Source organism: Eleutherodactylus coqui, chromosome 6 (assembly GCF_035609145.1).
Source record: "Eleutherodactylus coqui strain aEleCoq1 chromosome 6, aEleCoq1.hap1, whole genome shotgun sequence".
NCBI classification, from domain to species: domain Eukaryota; kingdom Metazoa; phylum Chordata; class Amphibia; order Anura; family Eleutherodactylidae; genus Eleutherodactylus; species Eleutherodactylus coqui.
Window position 1 is genome coordinate 31,797,573 of NC_089842.1, and position 21,902 is coordinate 31,819,474.

Consider the following 21,902-nt stretch of genomic DNA (forward strand, 5'->3'; position numbering starts at 1 on the left):
GGCTATATAGCGTGTATATGACTTTCACTCTATCAGGGGCTGTCGCCGTACGCTGTGCGAGAAGTCGACGGCAGGCACAGAGCGGTGTAAATAATTATGGAATTATTGGCGTACAGTTGGAGGCTGACAGCGGTTATGTAACGTAAACTGCAGCCAGAAAAAAATTATACAGAAGGCTGGAAAATGGTCTGACTCTGCAATAGTGATGCACTACAACTCCCACCAGACAACCTGTAAAATGCACACGGTCAGGGGTAGCCCAACCAAGGAGCTTTTATTGTAATTTTTTGTAAAAAGAATACAGGCTATATAGCGTGTATATGACTTTCCCTCTATCAGTGGCTGTCGCCGTACGCTGTGCCTGAAGGTGACGGCAGACACAGAGCGGTGTAAAAAATTAGGTAATTATTAGCGTACAGTTGGAGGCTGACAGCTGTTATGTAACGCAAACTGCAGCCAGAAAAAATATATACGCAAGGCTGCAAAAAGGCCCAGCTGCGTAATAGTGAAGCACTACAACTCCCAGCAGTGACGCAGTAAAATGCAGACGGTCACAGGTAGCCCTAAGAAGGACCGTTGGGGTTCTTGTAGACAGAATTCTATACTACCACTGTCCCTGCCTCACCAGTACTGCCCCTATACTCTGTATAATTGACTGCAGACTGAGAACACTATAGCTGTAATAGCCTGCAGAGCCCGAGATGAAAAAAAAAATTGGTGCAAAACTGCTCCCAGCAGCCACAACAGTAATGCACATGGTCAGATGTGGCCCTAAGAAGGATCGTTGGGGTTCTTGAAGATGCTAACACTATTCCTGAATGAGCAACAGCACCTTCCCTAATCAATGCCAGCGTGTGTCTGAGGCGAGCCGCGGGCGGGACCGCTTTAAGTACTCGGCTGTCACTTGATCTCACCAGCCACTCACTGCAGGGGGGTGGGATAGGGCTGGAATGTCACAGGAGGAAGTGGTAATGCCTTCCCTGCATGTCTATGGGCCAGAAAATGGCGCTAAACATGCAGGGAAGGAAATGGAATTGACTTGAGTACTGCGTGGTGCTCGTCTCGAGTAACGAGTATCTCGAACACCCTAATACTCGAACGAGCATCAAGCTCGGACGAGTATGCTCGCTCATCTCTAATTTTAACCATTTAAGTCATGAAACTGAGATTATTAACTTGTATGTCACTGCATACATTTTGCCTTGTATCTCTTAAAAATCTCCTAATAAAAAATTATTGTTCAAAAAACAAAACAAATACACACATATACTGTGTATCACACATAATATATACATCTTGTACATAGAGTGGTTAGATATATCAATGACAAGAGGTAAATCAGATCCATATAGCAACGTAATACTCATTGAGGGACAATTAAGAACATGCATTTTTCATAGCAGAAAACCTCGTGGCATAATTTGAGTAAAGCCATGCCTTCCAACCATCTTGAAATCCACAGAACAGTATGGGGATTTTAGAGCTGTCCTGCTGTGTTGGGAGGCATAAGAAATGAATTGCCCTGCACTATGATCTATCACCAGCCCTTCACCCAGCTGGCAGTAACCATCTTCTTTCTTCATCTCTCAGGACTCAGCTGTCACACAGTACTATTGTCAGGACTCGAACCGGGAACCTTCTGTACTCCAAGCAGTAGCCTATCTACAAAAGATTTATCAAGGACTTCTCAAAAGTCATCTTTCCCATCACCTTCCTAACAAAGAAAGCACATGTTTTTCTGATCCCCGGAGGCACAAAATTCTTTGTAGTAACTTAAGACTCTGTTTACTACAGCACTGGTACTGATCCACCCAAGACCACAATTGCCTTATTTCGTGGAGGTGGATGCTTCCGACTCCGCTGTGGGAGCTATCCTATTACAATGAATCAGAGATAAGATGCAACTGCATGCTTGTGCATTTCTATCCAACATCTTATCACCCAAGGATAAAAATTATGATGTTGGGAACAAGGAGCCTCTGGCCTTTCCTAAGTCATTCTTCTATAGTCGTGAAACTCTCTTTCAACAGTGGACTTTGGAGGCAAGAACACCAACTTTATGATCCCAAGTCTGGTCGACTCTTAAGTCCTCAAACTGGTCCACATTTTCAAGCTGACCAGTCACATTGAGGTCACAAGGAATTTGAAACTCCTGCTTTGTTCCTTCTGGTGGCCTCACTGCTGGAAGAATTTGAAGAGATATGTAACCTCTTGTGAGGTATGTGCTCAGAACAAGACAACACAAGCTCGACCTCTGGGTTTTCCATCCATGCCATAGGGATCTATATTGATATACTTTATAGTTGACCTGCCCCCCCTAGAAAGGAATGACTACCATCTTGGTTGTTGTGGAATGACAGATGGCTCACTTCATCCCCATAAATAAGATTCCTACTGCCAAGCACACAGTTGATGACCTGGGAAGTTTTTTGACTACATGGAATTCTTGATGATATCATCTCGGACAGAGGAATTCAGTTTTCTCGAAGTTCTGGAAACACTTTTGCATGGCCCTGTGAATCTATCCTTTCATACTTAGTCCAACTGCCAGGCCGAGAGAACTAACCAGACCCTGGAGCAGTATCTCCGCTGCTTCACCTCCCATCTTCAGAATGACTGGGTGGATTATCTACCAACAGCGGAGTTCATGTATAACAATGCCTAACATAGTTCTACCACCCATAGCTAATTCTATGCAACTACAGAAGGCACCCCGTTTTCATCCCTAGCCTTCCTGCCAACACTCCTATCCTGATGGTCCACCACAAATTGGCAGCATTGGCAGATACTTATAAGTAATTAAAGGAGGCCTTGTGGGAAGCTCAGGAGGCCTACAAAGAAGTGGCAGACTGACATCGTCAAGCGGCTCCCCTTTTCTGGGTTGGAGAGAAGGTATGGTTATCCAACTGAAATCTGAAAACCCACTTACCTTCCACCAAATTTGGGCAAAGGTTTATTGGACCTTTTCCAATTACAGAGAGGGTCGACCAGATGGCTTTCTACTTGAAGTTCCCGGGCAGCCTGAAAATCCACCCAGTTTTCCATGTGTCCCTACTGAGGCCTTTCCAGCAGACAGCAACTGCCTCCCCCTCCTGTGAAGGTCCAAGGGCATGACTACGTCATTGAAAGGAATTTGGACTCCTGAACATACCACGGAAAACTGCAGTACGTTGTGCAGTGGAAGAAATATGGGCCAGAGGAAAACTCGTGGTAGCCAGAAGAAAACATACTTGCACCTCGGCTCACAGTGGACTTCCACTGAAGGTACCAGGGAATGCCAGCCGCTGGGATATCTTGAACAGTAGCCCTTCTTATTGAGCCATCAGCTCTTTGGACAGTTCCCCTGCATACCTGTTGCCTTTTTCCCAGATTCTGTTAACCCAGCCCATGTCCTAGCTCCATTCAGTTCTTGATTAGACATCCTATAAAAGCCTGGCCCTGCCGCTGTATCAGCACATGATTAATATTCTTGACAGCACAGTCTAATCCAGCTCCATGTTACCAGCTTCTCCACTATTTCTGCAATACCTCCTGATACTGACTTCTGGCTTCCTCTCTGACCACGTTACCCGCCTGATGCCTCTGTACTGCAAACCGAGGCCTCCCATTGCTGACCTTTGGCTTTCCATTTGACTATATTATGCACCTCCTTCCCTTCCCGATAACGATTCCTGGCTATCCTGACTACTAATCTGTGGCTTCTATCCAGTGCTGGTAAGATGTAAGTCATTCTGTGCATGGTACTTACACAGCATTACTTGATTCTGCCCCCTCCTGACTGCTGAGTTTTCCTCTGGACTCCTGTGTCCTGCTCCAGGTGAAGATCCCTTTTATAAGGGCTGATAAATCATTCAGATTCCCACATCCAGTAGAAATTTTAATGATTATCATTCAGTTTAAATGCATGCCCTGACTGAATGAAAATTTGTTCGCTTCTTGTTCATCGTTTATGCATGCAGAAAACTGAATGACAGATTGGCCTGTATAAAAAGGCAGTCATTCCTTCTGGCTGGCCAGAGCCACCCCCAGCCAGCTCTGCTTCTATTCACTGGGTGATGATCGTTACTATGTAAATGCCCAGGAACAATTATGGCTGCGACAACCTGTTGGGCATCTACGCCAGACAGGTCGTTCTGTGTAAAGGGGTTTTTAGATGCCTCTTAGTTTTTATCTGTATAATAGAGAACCAGTATAAGATTTACTGGAGATACATTCTTTATTATCAAGATAACGGCATGATGGGAGATAACTTGTAACTTTCCTATACCAGTGAGCAAGTTTTCATTTCTTTGAAACTACTAAGCTCTTCCTGTGTCCCACCCCGAAAAAAACAGATAAATCAGGAGGCTCACCCAAGGTTTTCATTTCTCGAGAAAATCTATGCTGAACGATGATTTCTCTGATTGGATTTCTGAGCCTCTTCTCGGCTCTTACAGCAACAAGTAGGTTGAATTATTTGCCTTTGTATTTGCTCTATTTCTGTGGATTTCTCAATCACACTCCCATTAGTGCTGCGGGTCATAATTCCACCTCTGTTCCTTTTTTGGAGTAATGTAATTAAATTTGAAACAAGCATGTTTGTTTTTCCTCAGTGTTTTCAATGCATTTAAAGAAAAAAAGCAGAAAGAAAACTGAAAGTTTTTAGTCCGCTTCTACTCTATTAGGTTTCCGTGTTTCAATGGAACAAATGGCACAAAATGAACTAATAGAAAGGAAGAAAACTGAAAGCCTTACGTATTTTTTGAAAACCCCTTGAAATCAAAGGAGAAAAAACAAATGTTTATTTCCATTTTAATTCTGTACCTCTGCTCCAAAAAATGGAACAAAGAGATGGAATTACAACTGATAAATGGAAGTGTAACTACACCCTTAGGGTACACGCACACGGGCATTAAAAAAGTTGTGGCTAAGATTCTCTAGCACAACTCTGATCAGACATCCCGTCCGTGTGCTGTCTGATGTGTGGGACAATGATATTCTCATCTGAAAATCAGACAATATTAGGACATGCTGCATATACACATTCAAATGAATGGACGCTGTTCCTGTCCCATTTTCGGACTGCTTTTTGGATCCGAAAATCTTCCAGAAATATCCGTGTGCACATACCTTTAATAATGATAGAAAATAATAAATAGCAGGAATTGTGGCGGTAATAAGACATACTAATACTTCTACTATAGCAGTATAAGTCTGTGTGACAGATGTTACCTCTCCTGTTCATACTGGGAGATGAGCTTTTAGACATCTGTCTCCGATGCCGCTGATCTCAGTTACTTTGCAGCAGAAAACAAGAGTGTAATAAGTGATTAATGTGCTGACTGTGTGCTGTGTGACATCTCTCTAGGTTCTGCTCTCTTGTGTACAAAGTGTTCATCTACATCCTCAACCTGCTCAGGCAGCAGCGTAACTTGTCCGGATGGATTTATGTGTGGGTCTGAATATACACGAGTATTTGGCGGTGAGTTATATGACTAACGCTTTCATGACCAGGGCTATTTGGGTCTTGGTGATCAGAGTAAAATTTCACACACTGGAATGCCGAATTTTATATAGAACTTTTAATAGAGTTTCTTAGTCTACAAATCTCTCACTATATACATATATATCTATAAATTATCGGGCAGGACGCTAAGTACTTTCTAGTTTTTCAAAACTGGAGTAGTTATCTTGTTATTCTGTAGGTTATCCATAATTATAAACAGAAAATACAAAAGTATAGAGAAAATACTTTATTGTGCAAACACATCAATTAAAAGCACTTAACCCCTTAGTGATGAAGCCTGTTTGCACCTTAATGACCAGCTAATTTTTCAATTCTTTTCATCGTTGGATTCCTAGAGCCAGAACTTTTTAAATTCTCCATTGATATAGCCACAAGTTGTATTTAATGTATTGTATAACATTTATTCATTGTTTAGGGGGAATTGGGGAAAAAAATGAAATTTCATTTTTAAGGCCTTCAGTGTGCAAAATACATAAAGATATAGCATTATTCTCTGGTCGGCACGATTTCGGCAAAAACAAGTTTATACAGTTTTTTTTTTATGATTTGCTATTTTTATATAGAAAAAGAAAACATTTTTTGCCTTTCTGTCGCCGCATTCCAAGAGCCATAGCATTTTTATTTTTTCGTTGACAGAACTCTATGAGGGCTTGCCTTTTGCTGGATGAACTCTAGTCTTTATTTATCCGATTTTTGGGAACATATAACATTGTATTTGCTGCTTATTTCATTTTTGCTAGAGAATATAATAACAAAATCTGCAATTTCGACATACTTTTTATTTTTAACCGCATTGATCATGGAGTATAAATAATACTTCTGTGGGTCACTACAATTATGCCATTACCAAATTGATATAGCTTTTCTTTCACTTTTTCCCACTTAAAATATATATCTTTTTATCGCTGGAATTAACCCCTTAAGAACTCAGCCTTTTATTTTTTTACCATTTTCGTTTTTTCCTAGCCCCTTCATAACTCTTATTTGTTTATCTGAAAGTAGAGGAGAAAACCGCTGCGCCCAGAGTGTCCCAAACTATATTACAGCCCCAAGGCAAGGTAAAGTGTAGACCGGGTTGCTATGAGAGGTACCAGAACTTGAGGACAAAATTGGAAACTTATAGATGAAATAAATAATAGTTTATTAAACGTATACAAGACAGAGTGCAACGTCTTTCGGAGCCCGTATGCTCCTTTATCAAGTACAAAGCTACAATTTAGTGAAGCAAGGAATGAAACATAAATAAACAATAAAAGAGAAGACAGCAGAAACATGAAAATAAAAATGAAGTATGCCGTTAGCAATAGATATGACAGGATAGTCACGCTAAAAATACTGAAAAAAAAGAAGTTAGAATATATACATCATAAGGGCAGCTTCAGACAAACGTATATCGGCTGGGTTTTCACGCCCAGCCAATATACAGTGTCCCTCTGTGCAGGGGGAGGAGGCTGGAAGAGCCGGGAGCAGTGCTCTGAGCTCCCACACCCTGCCACTATTTGCAATGGGAGGGGGCGGGACAGGGCGAAGCTAAGTCCCAGACTTTGCTCCTCCCCCCTCCTATTGCAAATAGTGATGAGGGTTGGAAAGGGGGAGGGAGCTCAGCGCACCATATAGCCAAAAATGATGTCCATCATTGGCACATAGGCTAAGATACTGATCTGAAGACAAAAACAATTGCAGTGCCTGACAGACTGATTGAAAGTGACATAATTACAAACACGCAGAAGGAAATGATAATGGTTACAATTATATAGCGAACACCCAACAGTGAAAGAGCTTCTTTAGTTGAATCCATCTTCTGGATAGGCCAGACGTTGTCAGTAGCAAATGGGGGGGGGGGGGGGGACGTGGGGCGCTGGCTTCACTCCCACTGAAATTAATGGGAGCACCATGCTTCTATTGCACTTCCTGTTTCTCGTTTTGGATAAGACTGGATATCTGGCTTGATCAGTAACAAGAGCAGGAAGTGTAAATAGTACCACAGCGCTCCCATTGATTTCAATGGGACTGAAGACAATGCTCCCACTTCCTCTACTGTCTAAAGGATAGGTCATCAGTTGGAAAAATGGCAAAAAAACCCCCTAAGGACACTCTTTTGAAGTGTTTTGAAAGGGGTGTAGTTATGTATCAAAGTTTTTAATCTTTGCATAAAGTTTAACAACTTTCTAATAGACTTTGGAACAGAAATATTAAGACCGGAGCTCCATGTTGCCTGTCTTAATTGGCAGATCAGTGCAGGAAGATGCACCAAATGTATTAAGAGGCACAAGCAGTCTTGAACACAGAGGATCCTGGGCCATCCATGAGTCCCAAACTGACATCTATGCTAGGTCATAGGTGGAGCACATTTCTGCTATAATTTACAGCATTTTTAATTATTATAAAAATAAAAAATATGAAGTTAGAAAATCCTTCTTCCAGTAAGTAATTAAAATATCATATACTACATGGTTAACGCCATCAAAAATTGTGCCTTTTTTGTCACTTTGTCTCCAAGAAAAAAATATAATTAAAAGTTATTAAAAAACCCTATGCACTCTAAATTGATACCAATGCAAACTATAGATCACGCTGATGTTAGTCACAGTGGCATGGCTGCTCCTCTCCTATGGAAGAATGTTGCCTGGCTCGTGCGTTGCACAATGGTAAATTTAGCAGCTCTTATTTGGTGCTACCTGCGGAGTCAAACAGGGTACAGTGGTGAAAAATAAGTTACAAAAAGTGGACAACTGAACAAAAATAAGGGTAGAAACTCTTTACCATGGGAGCATGTAGTGTGGTACTTCAGTGCAGATCTTATGTTGGTGGGAAGGGACTCCAGTATTCAGGTTGTAACATAAACCATAACCAAATTTATTTTCAGTGAGAAGAGATTGGATTGCAGATTGACTTGCTTCAAACATTTTGCATAATATGATTTTAGAATCAACAGTTACAGTTGCAGACATTGATTAATTATGAATGTTTTTCAGGAGATTGGTACAAATAAACATTATCTATAGAATTTGTTTTTTCTTTCACCTTTTCTCCCTGGCTGTGCCTAGGACTGGCTGACTCCTCCTTCCTTGGCTTGGAATTCCTTTTTCTCTCCTCTCTCACTCCTCTTCTGACTTTACTAACAATTCTTGTTAATGAGTACTTCAACTTTAGCTATTTTCTCCTTCCCTCCACACTGGCTGATCCTAGATGTTGTCTCTTGACGCTTCTCGACTCTGCCATAGACCAGAATCAGCCCTAGACTGACTGTTGCTCAGCGCACTCCTCCTATTTATACTGTCACTAATTCAACTTGTATAGGGGCCTATTCTACCAATTCCAGGCTATCTTCTCTCGCTAAACCTGGCTAACCACTCCACAGACTGTTCCTAAGTGACCTAAACTCACTAAAGGCTGGAGAACCTTGTCAATATGCAATGTGCGACAAGAAGGAGGAAGTCTGCAATCTCTGAGTGGTTTCTAAGGGGTGGCTTAGGAGTCGAGTCATGGTGGTGATGAGTGCAGCGCGCTCTATGTAATTTTGAAGGTAGACCACAGGATAAAGACAACCAATAGAATTAGGCACAATTGCCTGAATTAAAAGATCTTGGTAGAGAATAAGACTAATATACACATGCGAGTAAACTGAAGGCACACCAGGTAATGTTAAACGTGGCAGTCTGCAAGAATAATAAACAGTAGAACTTGCATGTACACAGTTTAAACCTTCATACAATGATAAACAAGCCCAAAGGGAGGCAGCACCCGAAGTAAGGGAAAGCTATAGAGAAACTGACTAGGACGGAAAGCAAAACCCCTATCAACCCGACTACCAGCAGTTGCCATCCTGAAACACGAGCTATAATTTTCCAGTACTAACTCAGTAGGACTGTCTGGAGGATGTCTGATCTCTGCAGCTTGCAATTTTGTGTCTGTATTGACTGTTTGGTGGAAGCAGGGATGGAAGCCACAGCTTGGAAGGATTTCAGGTATTGAAGACAAGCGGAGCTTCTCTCAGCAGAGTGGGTGATTAGCTGTGCAAGTGGTTTCTTAAAGTTGTAAGTAAGCTTTTCTAGTTACAGGACAGGGGGAAAGCCAATGTGACGGCTTTACCTGGCTGCTGACATTCTCCTCACCCCTCCTTCTGTCTCTCTGTTTCACTCTCTCTCCACATTGACCCTCTTGTTTCCCCCTCTCAACACTTTTATTATTATCTACTGTGCCACAGATCAGGGAACAGGAAATTTCCAGCCAACTCCACTCAGTTAACTTGTTTGAGCGTCGCTGCGATTAGCAGGGAGCTTCTTTCTTCTGCTGGGTCAGGTCATCTGACAGTCCTGTCTGCTACATACAGAGTGTTTTCCCCAGGTCCTTCAGCCATTGTTTTACAGTGAAATGATCAAGTTAAATTAACTATTTGGTTCCCAAATCTGACCTCATCTTCTTATTAAACAAAATCCAGCATCACTACCCTTTACTAAATGGGCTGTAGTTAGAACAGTTGCTCTTGAGTTGCAATTATGTATTTTTACTGTTGTGTCACACTGCAGTTCACTACAGATTCTTCCTTACTAAAATAGTAGCTGTCCTTGATGTTTCCTCTACGAGTCTGACGGTCGGTTCAGGTTGACAGTTTAATCTGGCAGCTTGATATTAAAGAATGAATTAATTCATTTTTCCCAAGACAATAGATTACTCTTTCCAATCCAATTTCTATCCTGGTTTTCCAAGGGGCCTTACTCTTTTTCTGTCATTATACAACTACGCTATATGCTGGCTAAAGCCAGTACTGCATGAGGTGACACATTACAGCTGTGGCAGAGAAGAATGATTTGTCTTCTATATGTTCTCAATGGGGTCGGCGCTGCTGCCGCCGGCACCATTGAGCGCATATAGAGAAGAGAACAGGAATCGCAGATCGCACCTATGTGCGATCTGCGCTTTCCCTGATTTATGTCAGAAGGCATCTGTGGCGAGCCGCGGGAGGGCAGATTTTAATACTCGGGTGACACCTAATCTCGCCAGCCACTCACTGCAGGGGGGTGGTATAGGGCTTGAACGTTGCAGGGGGAAGTTCTAATGCCTTTCCTGTCTTTCTATTGGCCAGAAAAGTGCACAAATTTCTCAGGGAAGAAAATGAAAGTAACCCGAACATCGCGTGGTGCTCGTCACGAGTAACGAGCATCTCGAACACCCTAATACTCGAACGAGTATCAAGCTCGGACTAGTACGCTCGCTCATCTCTAATCTTTATTCATATAGCGCCAACATATTCCACAGTGCTTACAAGACAGGGGGAACAGAAACAAAACCACGGTTGGTTTAGGAGATATGTTATGCCTTCCTGAATAGGTGTGTTTTTAGAGCATGCCTGAAGATTTTGTGCGGGGGATTGCCCGGATAGTTTGAGGTAGTGCATTCTAGAGGACTGGCGCTGCTCTGCAGAAGTCTTGAATCTTCCTATTTATCCTCCTCATCTGGTTACTTACATCTTATGTCCTGTAATCTAACAGGGAATTAGATCTCGCGCTATCCCCAGGACGTAAGTTTATGCCCTGTTGCGGGAAGTACCCGGCAGTCAGGACGTAAACTTACGCCCTGGAGCTGGAAGGGGTTAATGCATTGTTTTATGACAAATTACAATTTGACACAAAATTGCATGAAGGCACCTGTGTACTATATACAAGAGTGGCATTTTGATAATGCACCAGGTGTTTACTCTCAGAATATATATAGGTACAGGGGGTCGGTATGATTTTTTTATTTAAAAATCTAGGTTTTATCTGTACATGTCAAAAATCTGAAAGTTCTCCTGAATACTGGAGGTGCAAAATGCACAGATGCCTCCGGCAAAAGAAGGGTGATATTTTAAAAATAAAAAAACATGTTTGATCTTTCTATTTGTAGAGGGAGTGAGGGCTAAATATCTGACCAGGACATGCACACCTTCATCTGAATGCAACTTCAGTGGCTCCATGACCATCACACAAAAACGATTTGCGCTTGGCATTTCATGCTGCAGCACTAACAACTGTACTCCTACTCTTCCAACTGGTAAGTCATCCATTTCTGCTTTGTTCTACATACAAATGAGATTTGGTTGATTCTTCATAGACTTTACTGCTCCTAGTTTAATAACAGAGCTTAATTTCCATTCTGTATACTTACGGATGCCATTGGTAATGTGATACACTTTCTCTCAGGTCTGCACAGTATTTGGTTAGTTACAATAGACCAAAATTTTGTACTCTTCTTTCAGTATCCCTCACGGCTCCCATGCCAATGGTTTGTTCATTCCCCACCCATCTGTTTACTCCACTCCAGAAGTCAAGCTTCATTTTGACATGTCACCACCGCAGCCAATCACTGGCCACAATGGTGACATGTCAATCTGTTATTAGCATAATCTGGTTATTAGCTAAAAAAAATGTACAAGCAGGCACAATTAAACTATATGAAAGAAAAATACCAAAATTAGTACCACATTTTATTATCAGCACATATAAACAATGACAGACTAATTAAAAATATGTGAAAATCATAATATCATAAGTAACATCATAAGTAAAATTACTTTCCTGTAATAAACAGTGACCCCATAAACTTTATCCCTTTACTTGGGACCACCTGTGCTTTGGGATCACATTTAATGCACACAGAATGGCTCCTTTATTAGAGTCCTCGGTCCTCTCACGACTGGAGCGTCCTTGTACGGATATTAGACATGGGACCCCAGAGTGCAGCAAAAAATCAAGTGACAAATTATCTCAATATCAGAATCCTCTGTTTGTTTTTAGTTGTTGTCACTCAGTTTCCGCCTGCATAAAAATCACTGCATGGAATCTGAAGCGCTTAACGAAAAGTGCGCACGAAGGTAGCAATTTTCAGCCATGATCTACCTGTCTAAACATTCTGCATGAGCGCAAACAACTAGCGGTGATGTCACTTGTGCGCTCATTTAAACAAGCGTCGTCCCGTGCAAATGGGACATAGGCGACTTCTAAAAAGGCCTGGTCATTGGTGCTAGACTAGTCGAGGGTCACATCTCCTTCATACGTGAACTAGTGAACCACAAACTGGACTCGCTAGCAGACATGGCACAATGACTGACAAACACCCCAAACACTTACCAGACATACCTGCACGCATAAGCACATGGAAATACTATGGTATGAGGTATTCATATTTTGGCCAATATACTTAAGTCCACTAGCCCATGACAAGGGTCCTCATTGTCTAGCGGGTCCCTACTCTCACGAAACAACTTACCCATGAGTCTTGCATGCAAGCGGAGTGATTGTCCTAATAGGGATGGCCCTATGCTGGAACCTAAGGACCTGGCTCGCTTTAGATGGTAAACGATCCAAGCAGCACAGGACACCATTCACACCAACATGCAAATGAATACACACCACACAGAACAGGACTGTTTAGACCACATTTTGTTCACACCAATTCACACTGAACAGGACTGTTCACTTCAAGTCTGGCTACCTGCTCAGACACACAGAACATTCACACCTACAGACAAACATGCATAAATACAAGCACAAGGGTACTGGGAGGAAAATGAGGAAACCAGCAACCTCTACCCGAGTGGCAGGTATTTATGTGCGGTGGTGATTGGCTTGCTGGAGAAATCTATACCCAGCCAACACAATTATCCCACACCTGTGGCAGTGTATTCCTGGAAAGCCACAAAACTATAGGTCCTAGGAGCACAAGGTGACAGTATTTCACTGCCAACCTTGTGGTTTTTTTTGTATAACACAGTTGCTGAGTATACCGAGAATGAAGAGATTGGGTAAATACTTCCTGTGAACAAAAACAACTCATTGCTAAAATGGGCCAGAAGAGGATGGCATGAATCATCCTAATGAACAGGTGCAGCACAGTCAAGAGCAGCCAAAAACAATACTGGTGCTCCAACGAACTTGTACAAATGTGCAACTCACTGTTCCTTAGCATAAATATATTATGACAGCAGATGAGCAGTTCCAGTACCATTCCGTCTAAGAGAAACAGAAAAGTGAGTCTCCAGGGCATATATGAGTAGAAAATTGTATCACTGAGCAGTGGAAAAACATCATTTGGTCAAATGAATCCAGATTTCTGTTGCACCATGCTGAGAGGTCAGAATTTTCTGCAAACAGCATGGATCGATGAACCTTTCCTGTCAGCTATTCAGAGCCCATCAGTACCTCTATCTAATTTGTGACAGCTCCAAGAAGCTTTCTGTCTGCATTGGCCAATATTCCTGTAGAATGATTTAGGTGCCATGTGGAATCTACATCGTAAGAAATTTCTGTGGTTTAGAAGGTCAAAGAAGGTCCAAAGCATTACTAGATGGGTCTCTAAGAGAGATGAGCGAGCATACTCGATAAGGCAAACTACTCAAGCGAGTAGTGCCTTATTCGAGTACCTGCCTGATCCAGGGGGGCGGGGAGCGGTGGGGAGGAACGGAGGGGAAATCTCCCTCTCCCCCCCCCCCCCCCCCGCCGCAACTCACCTCTCACCCGCGCCGGCAGCCGAATCTTTAGAGACGAGCGGGCAGGTACTTGAATAAGGCACTACTCGCCCTATCGAGTGTGCTGGCTCATCTCTAGTCTCTAATAAAGGGGACATTCAGTGTATATTATTGATGTGAATGATTGATTTAAATGGGACTTCTGCCCTGGAGAACATCTTTCCATCATTGCCCAGTGGGAATGTATAGGTAACACTGGTGGTTCATCTAGTAAAACATCTCTCTGTTGGTAGGTCAGAGACCGCTTGTATTGAGTTGATCTCGCTATAGAGAACCACTGGTGTCTGTGTATTGCATAAGAGATCACTGTCTTCTATCTACTGTATAGAGGATAATATTTTAAAGGCTCTAACAGAGGGACAACCGCTTCACCACTTAGAAGGGTGGATGATGAAGCTTCTTCATAGATTCATACATTATGGTTTTTGTGCTATGAATGCAAGTCATCTTTTTATTTCTTTCTCCTGTTCTTCTAGTTCCAACAAAAGGCCATAACCCCAATGGAGTAATCTGCCCATCTTGCGCTTCTGCCAAATCTACCTCGTGTTACACCTCAGATACTATCCAATGTACAGCGGATGAGAATATGTGTCTTCTCGAGGCAATAGAAATAAAAGGTTTCAATAACTAATTTTTGTACTTCACTTTATTGAGAACCTTGGACTATGATTGATCTCTACATAAGATTTCATACCAACACTAAACTAGTGAACTAAATAGTCCTCGACTGCCCATTTAGGGGCCAGTAAAAGCATTTGCTGTTCCTAGTATGGCCAACTGAAGAAAAAAGTTTTCCATTTTCACATGCAAACATCTTAAAGCTTATTGGGTTTTTTAAGTGGAGTAGAAAACATACTAAATAAACCTCATTTTTGGAAGACATAAATCTGAAAAAAATCTGTTCAATTGCAGCAAAGCTTTTATTTCCAGGATCATTTATGAAAAAGTTGTATTTTGCTCGGTTGTTATGGTCTGTAAGGACAGTGTTTGTTTGACCATCTTAATTTATGAGGCCTCATATTGTGGTATATGAAATATTTGTGTATCTTTGCAGGATCAGCCTCAGGAGCCATGCGAGGATGCGGAACAAAGTCCTACTGTGATCTTGGTAGCCAGTCCTATACTGCTGGAGGATCAACAATCAAAACTACATATACCTGCACTAGTAGTGCAATAAGTGCCCATAAAGTCGTCCTGACTCCAGCCATTGTGTGTCTTCTAGTGCTGAAATTGTTTCTCTAACAGTTGTAAAGGATCCTGAAAGAAGAGAAGTTTACAGGATGGAATATTTTATAGGGTTCCTTTATGTTGTCAGGTTTTTGTTTCTAATAACCCTTGGCTGACAAATATCTTTAATACATAAATAAACGCTTTTGCTGTATTTATTGTTTTTTTATTCTTTAATTTTATTATTTCTTCTAAAAGGCCTTCCACTGATAATTCAATAATTTGTGAAAGTGGTATTGAGAGAGGGGAGTGGGAAAGAGAAGTGGCATGGAAAGAGAGGGAGTAAGAGAGGAGTGGAGAGTGATAGAGAAGCAGCATAGAGAGAGATGGAGGGGGGAGAGGGAGAGAGAAGTATCATGGAGAGAAGCGGCATGGAGAGAAAAAAAAAGAGAGAGAAGTAGCATGGAGAGAGAGAGGGTGAGCAGGGGAGAGGGGGGAAAAGGGAGAGAAAAGAAGCATGGAGAGGGTGAGAGGTTGAGAGAAGGAGAAAGAGAAGAGGGAGAGAGGAGGGAGAGGGAGAAGAGAGAGAGAAGTGGCATGGAGAAAGAGGGAGAGGGGGGCAGAGAAAGACATTGGGAGAGAGAAGCAGCATGGAGAAAGAGAGAGATGAAGGGGTAAAGACATGGAGAGAGGGGGAGAGGGAGAGAGAAAATACATGGAGAGAGAGAAGCTGCATGGAGAGGAGGGAAGGGAGAGAGAAGCAGCATTGAGCGGGGGGGGGGGGGAGAGGGAGAAAAGTTGCATGGGGAGGGGCTAAGTGAGGAAGAAGCTACAGATAAGGAACAGTTGAAGTGGAGAGTCAGCATTGAAGGAGAGGAACAGTTGAAATGAAGGGTCAGTGCTGAAGGAGAAAAAACAGTTGAAGCAGAGGTTCAGAGAGAGAGACTGTGAGAGGGAGGAGTGGGAGAGAGAAGCGGCATGGAGAGGGCAAGAGGGAGAGAGAAGCGGCATGGAGAGGGCAAGAGGGAGAGAGAAGCAGCATGGAGAGGGTAAGTGGGAGAGAGAAAAAGCAGGGAAAAAGGAGAAAGAGAGGAGAGGAAAGAGAGAGAGAAGCAGAATAGAGAGCGAGGGAGAAATAGAGAAGGGGAGAGAGAGAAAGAGAGAGAGAAACAGCATGGAAAGAGATGAAGGGATAGAGGGGGAGAGAAATGGCATGGAGAGAGAGGGAGAGGGGGGAGAGAAGTGGCATCGAAAGAGATGGAGAGGTTGATTTGGATTTAGTCTGAGAAAGTTTTTCATAATCCTTTCCACATGGACATCAGCAGCTGGAACCCATGTCCTCTACTCAAGTGCATAACCACACCAATGTACTAAATACTGTAAGAATCTCCTAACTTGATGAGAGTCCACTATGCGACTTATCTCAAATTGAATAATCCACCAAAACTGGGGCTGATGGAGATGAAGCATTTCCTGAATCAACAAACTTCTTTAAGAGATATTTGTGAAACACATTAGATATTTTCATAGAACTAGGAATCTTCAAACGAAACAATACAGGATAAAAGTTTTTTAAATGATTATGAAAGAGCCGATAAATCGTAGGTCTAACTTGAAGGACTGTTGTTTGAGTTTTATGTTCTTAGTTGATAAGCACACCAAGTCTCCCACCAAGAAATTAGTCCCCTTAGAACGGCTATTATCCACTACCAGCTTGAAATTTTGAACCGTCCTCTGAAGGTTCTTCTGAATAACCTCCCACAGTGCCTCAATATTAGAGGAAAACGCTTTTTCCTATGGCACATCTGACACCCTCTTGGAAAAGGGACCAAAACATGGATGAAAGCCATAACTACAAACGAAAGGCGATACCCTTATAGATTCAAACAATCTATTGTTAAGTGCAAGTTCAGCCAAAGGCAAATACCTGACCATTCGTCCTGCTTCTCTGAAACATAACAGAGCAAATATTGTTCCAGACTCTGGTTACATCTCTTAGTTTGTCCATTAGTCTCTGGGTGATATGCCGAGGAAAAAAAGAGCTGAATTCCCAACTGAGAGCAAACAAAACACCAGAACCTGGAAACAAACTGGACCTCATAATCGGAGACAATATTTGCTGGTAGGCCGTGCAATCTCACAATATGAGTAATGCACAATCTGGACAAGGTTTTAGCATTGGTAAGACTGGGAAGAGCCACAAAATGACACATCTTGCTAAAACGATCTACCACAACCCAGATGACAGTATTACCTTCAGAAAGCAGCAAATCTGTAATAAAGACCATTGAAAAATGAGTGCAAGGTCTCACTGGTATCGGCAAAGACATCAAACTCTCAGCAGGGGCAGCTCGAGGCAATTTTGTTCTGGCACAAACCTCACAAGAAGAGACAAAACTGAAAACATCTCATCATAATGACGGCCACCAAAAAGTTCTTGTTAGTAATTTTCGGGTTACCAGCCAACTTGAAACTATATACTTCAGACAGCACCTGCAGCCTCAAATGAACAGTGACAAAACACTTTCCCAGCAAAAGGCTTGCTAGGGCTAAATCCTGTGCCTTACGAACCTGTTCCTCCAAATCTGGTGAAACTGCTGACACTACAACCCCCTCAGAAAGAATGGACACAGGGGGACATCTGAAACCACCGGGACAAAGCTCTTGGAAAGCACATCGGCCTTAACACTTTTAATGCCAGGACAATATGTAACCATACTAAAGTGACCACCATGCCTGTCGTGAGTTAAATCTTTTGGCTGACTCTTAAATAGATCAGGATCTTGTGGTCCATATAAACTGTCACCTTAGGCCAAGCCCCTTTTAAGAGGTGCCGCCCTTCCTCAAAAGCCCACTTAGACTGCAACTTCTGCCCCCTCCTGATGTTGCCAACTAATGCTTTGCCTTTCTCTAATCCGACAGCCAGCTTTGATGACCAAGAACATGGCTTCATCAAGGCTGCGAGGCATCAGATAGGCAACCAATAGGTCTTTAATATTGTTAGCCAGACCACAGTAAAAACCGGCTTCACAATGCAGGGTCATTCCGCTGAGTATCTGTCTCTCAACAGCGGAATTTGGCACAGAAATCCTCAACAGGAGAGTCTCCCTGATGCAAACCTCTGATCTTTCCTTCTGCCACGGACACCCTATCGGGATCATCATAGATAAATTTAGGGCACAGAAAAAACTATTTACAGAGGATAAGACCTGAGAGGAGGGAAGCAAGGAAAAAGCCCATGCCTGAGGAGCCCCCTGCAGCCTGGAAACGATGATGCCCACCCTCTATGACTGTTCACCCGTGGAAACAGGACGTAACCTTAAAAAAAGCCTGCAAGATTCTCTAAAGGAAACTAATTCCTGCCTGTTTCCAGAGAATCTGTCAGGTAGCTCAATCTTAATCTCCTTGCCTGGAGCCGCAAAGTCAGATGCCACTGTTTACGCTCAGCAACCTTGATTGTCAGCGCGTTTAGCTGACCTGACAAATCCAAGATGGGATCCATCTCCGATGTAAACACAGATCCCACCGAGAAAGTATGGGCCATTGAATATGTCACCTTTAGCCTACCATCAAGGCCTGAGGCTCTACCTGTTTTTTGTTTTCTCTCTCTCCCTGAAACTGGACAGACAGCTGGGGGCTGGGTTCAGGGCTACTATCTAGCAGACATTGCCTATTAACCCCTTGCTCTCATGGGAGCTGTGAGGCAGCACTCTTTTATATTCTGTAGCATGGGATACTTATAAAAATACCTGTGGGGTTGCACACCCTGAGCTATCAATATATCGAACTGCTGCGATACTGGTGCACTGAAAGTAGGCTGCTGCTGCTGCCTAGACATGTAGGAACACTAGTGAACCACATTTAATATGCTCCCAACTGGTGTTTAGCCCATAGCCCAGAATGTTCAACTGAACCTAGGGAGATTGTATACCCGGCAACTGTTATGTTGAATAAGAGGCTCTGTATTTCAGTTTCATAGGGGGAGAAGGTTCAAAAATTTTTCCTTTGGAGAAACATAGCTAGAAAGGTTCCTGATGAACTATTACTATCAACAGAGAAATGTGTCCAACCTGTCCTGCTGTTGGTCTTGAACCAAAAAATTGTGTTATTGCTTCGTTAACCTTGAACCTTGCAAATAGCTTTTCACTTTTATGCCCACCCTGGTTGGATGGTTGTTGCCATTGCATGCACTGTTGTCAGGGAAATTCTGTGTACAGCACCAATCAGGCCCACCCCAATGCCCCACTGCCGGCGGTAAAGAAGAAACACCACACACGGAGATCTGGTATACTTCCTCACACGGGGACATGACTGCGCGCTTTATTACAGATTACATGGGGTCTTATACCCTTTGGTCACATCACTAGGAATAGGTAATGGTCTCATTGGCTCAAATTCACCTCATAACCATATATGTAAAGTCCGCATTTCTGCCTGAGACAGTGATAATCATATACGTAGTTGAACAATCGTTATCTAGATACGGGGCTTCTGGGAAAACAGCCAAGCACGCGGCCTTCGTATCCGGTTCTTCCTTGCGGTGTTCAAGATACATTTTGTCTTCACCCTGCAAGGCCTTTGGAATATCTGATGTAAGGCAACGTATTAAGTTTTTCTCATTTTAGAATTGAATAGAACTTGCATACAGGTATAAAAGCATAAAAAAACATATGGCAATATATACATATACCCTCACACTGTCATTAAAGATTGACTCTATTGTTTTATAGCTATAATAGAAGTCAATTAGGCCCCTGTTTATCATTTGCTTCAGGTCTCCCTCCATTCCCCTCAAAACTTTGAAAAATTTTTTTGATTTGATTGTCCTGACGGAGGAAGTCCATTGCTATGCCACTTGGGCTCTCGAATCAATTTTTCAACAGGGTGAGCTGAAATACATTTGGAATCCTCATAAGTCGACTTAGATGGGCCTTCTTAGTTATTGAGGATCATATGTATGAGTTTATGTGAGTTTATCCATGTTAGCCCCTATTTTAACGTTTGTTTAATAAAGATTGAATCTTGAAGTTGTCTATAACTGTGAAGGGCTTAGTGTTTGAAATATAGACAAATACCGCCTCAGTGAAAAAGACTATCAGCATGGCAGCAATCCAGAACCACCATAACAAGGACGCTCTGGCTCCTAGTCATGCTGATTTACTCCATCCGTGCTGCATGTTGCATTCATGAATACAGCAGGCTGCGGGTTATTTATTAGGTAGGCGTATCTGGGAGTATTCCCGGTTACAAGATAATCTTCTGTACTTACATAATGGTAGGTCTGATATTTAATTTTACCCATTTTGTAAGTATTCTAATTGGTGCCTTTGCTCTATGGACTTGATGCATGTCAGATCACATCTATATATAAAAAGCGAAAGCCGTGCAGCACAGAAGTGGATGGAGAGACTACAAGGAGGTACTCCTTAAATGTTATCTATTGCTGCCTGCTATCAGCCATTTTAGACTGTGTGATTGATAACACAGGGTGGGCTGTAGAAGAGTAGGCCGGCACTACACTCTTCTGAAAGCTGTCTAAAATAAAATCTGTCTTTGTTGCCCATAGAAACCAATCACAATGCAGCTTTCACTTTACCTCAACAGCACAAGAAATAAAAACTGCACTGTGATTGGTTGCTATGGGCACCACACTCTTATGAAATCTGTCTTTGCTGCCCATAGCAACCAATCACAGCACAGCTTTCATTTCTTATACTGCTGAGTTAAAATGAAAGCTGTGCTGTGATTGGTTGCTATGGGTAACGAAGCCAGATTTTATTTTAGACAGCTTTCACATATTTCATTGACAATGGTTGTTGAAGTTTTAACCACAGACAGCACAATGGTGCCTCATACCGTGGTACCTATTATTGGTGATGGTGCTTGCCTGTTTAGAGCAATATCCTATACTCTGTAATAGAGATGAGCAAGCGTACTCACTAAGGCAAACTACTCGAGCGAAATTTGGGTGCCAGCGGGGGAGAGCGGGGAGGAACGGGGGTGGCGGGGTGGGGGGTAATCTCTCTCTCTCACTCTCCCCCCCCCCCCCCCGCTCACCCCTGCTCACTCCCGCAACTCACCGCTCTCCCCCGCTGGCACCCGAATCTTTTGAGACGAGCGGGCAGGTACTCGCATAAGGCACTACTCGCTCGAGTAGTTTGCCTTAGTGAGTACGCTCGCTCATCTCTACTCTGTAAGATACTCCGGTCATTTCCAGAGATGTGCGTGAGGAGATATTGGAGCAAATGGTGAATTACTAGGATGATCTCAACATTTTCTCTCATAATAGTGATGGGAATAATTCTAACAGCGATGCTGACTATATTGCTGATATGTCGCGACCGCACACTTATGGAGGTTTGTGCAAATTAGTAGCAGACGACAAATATTTAGGGCAGTGTTTGAAGTAGATAGAAACCCAGCCATTGCTCATAGGGCACGTTTTGATGCACCTACAGCAAGTGAAGTGGCTCTGGTCATAGTTGGACAGCAGTTTGAACAATGAGATATTGTGCTACAAAGCCATGATAGCAGGTTGGAATGTATCAGTGAGTTGCACCAATCGTACGATGCCTTACAGTATCCACTGCTATTCAGTTATGGTGAGGATGGTTATTCTATTGGTATTCCCCAGTGTGACTCTAAAACAAAGTTGCTTCTTAAAAAAAATAGTGTCTGCATTAAATTTGTATTCCTACCATATCATAAACAGAGAAACTGACT

The 21,902-nt window shown here is 42.6% G+C and overlaps 1 protein-coding gene across 1 annotated transcript; it reads left to right on the forward strand.

The window, feature by feature from the left end:
* The first annotated feature begins 4,377 nt into the window (after window positions 1-4,377).
* On the forward strand, window positions 4,378-15,360 carry LOC136632010 (phospholipase A2 inhibitor and Ly6/PLAUR domain-containing protein-like). Its single transcript, XM_066606544.1, has 5 exons — window positions 4,378-4,442; window positions 5,348-5,461; window positions 11,393-11,539; window positions 14,489-14,629; window positions 15,067-15,360. The coding sequence occupies exons 1-5, from the start codon at window positions 4,391-4,393 to the stop codon at window positions 15,252-15,254; spliced, it is 642 nt and encodes a 213-aa protein (XP_066462641.1). The 5' UTR covers window positions 4,378-4,390; the 3' UTR covers window positions 15,255-15,360.
* The last annotated feature ends 6,542 nt before the right edge of the window (window positions 15,361-21,902 follow it).

What these genes read in the sequence shown, in the direction of transcription:
- LOC136632010 (XM_066606544.1), top strand. Translation starts at nt 4,391, where the DNA reads ATGATTTCTCTGATTGGATTTCTGAGCCTCTTCTCGGCTCTTACAGCA. An exon ending in ATATACACGAGTATTTGGCG is followed by an intron (nt 5,462 to 11,392) that starts GTGAGTTATATG and finishes TTCTATTTGTAG; the next exon opens with AGGGAGTGAGGGCTAAATAT. An exon ending in CGAGGCAATAGAAATAAAAG is followed by an intron (nt 14,630 to 15,066) that starts GTTTCAATAACT and finishes GTATCTTTGCAG; the next exon opens with GATCAGCCTCAGGAGCCATG.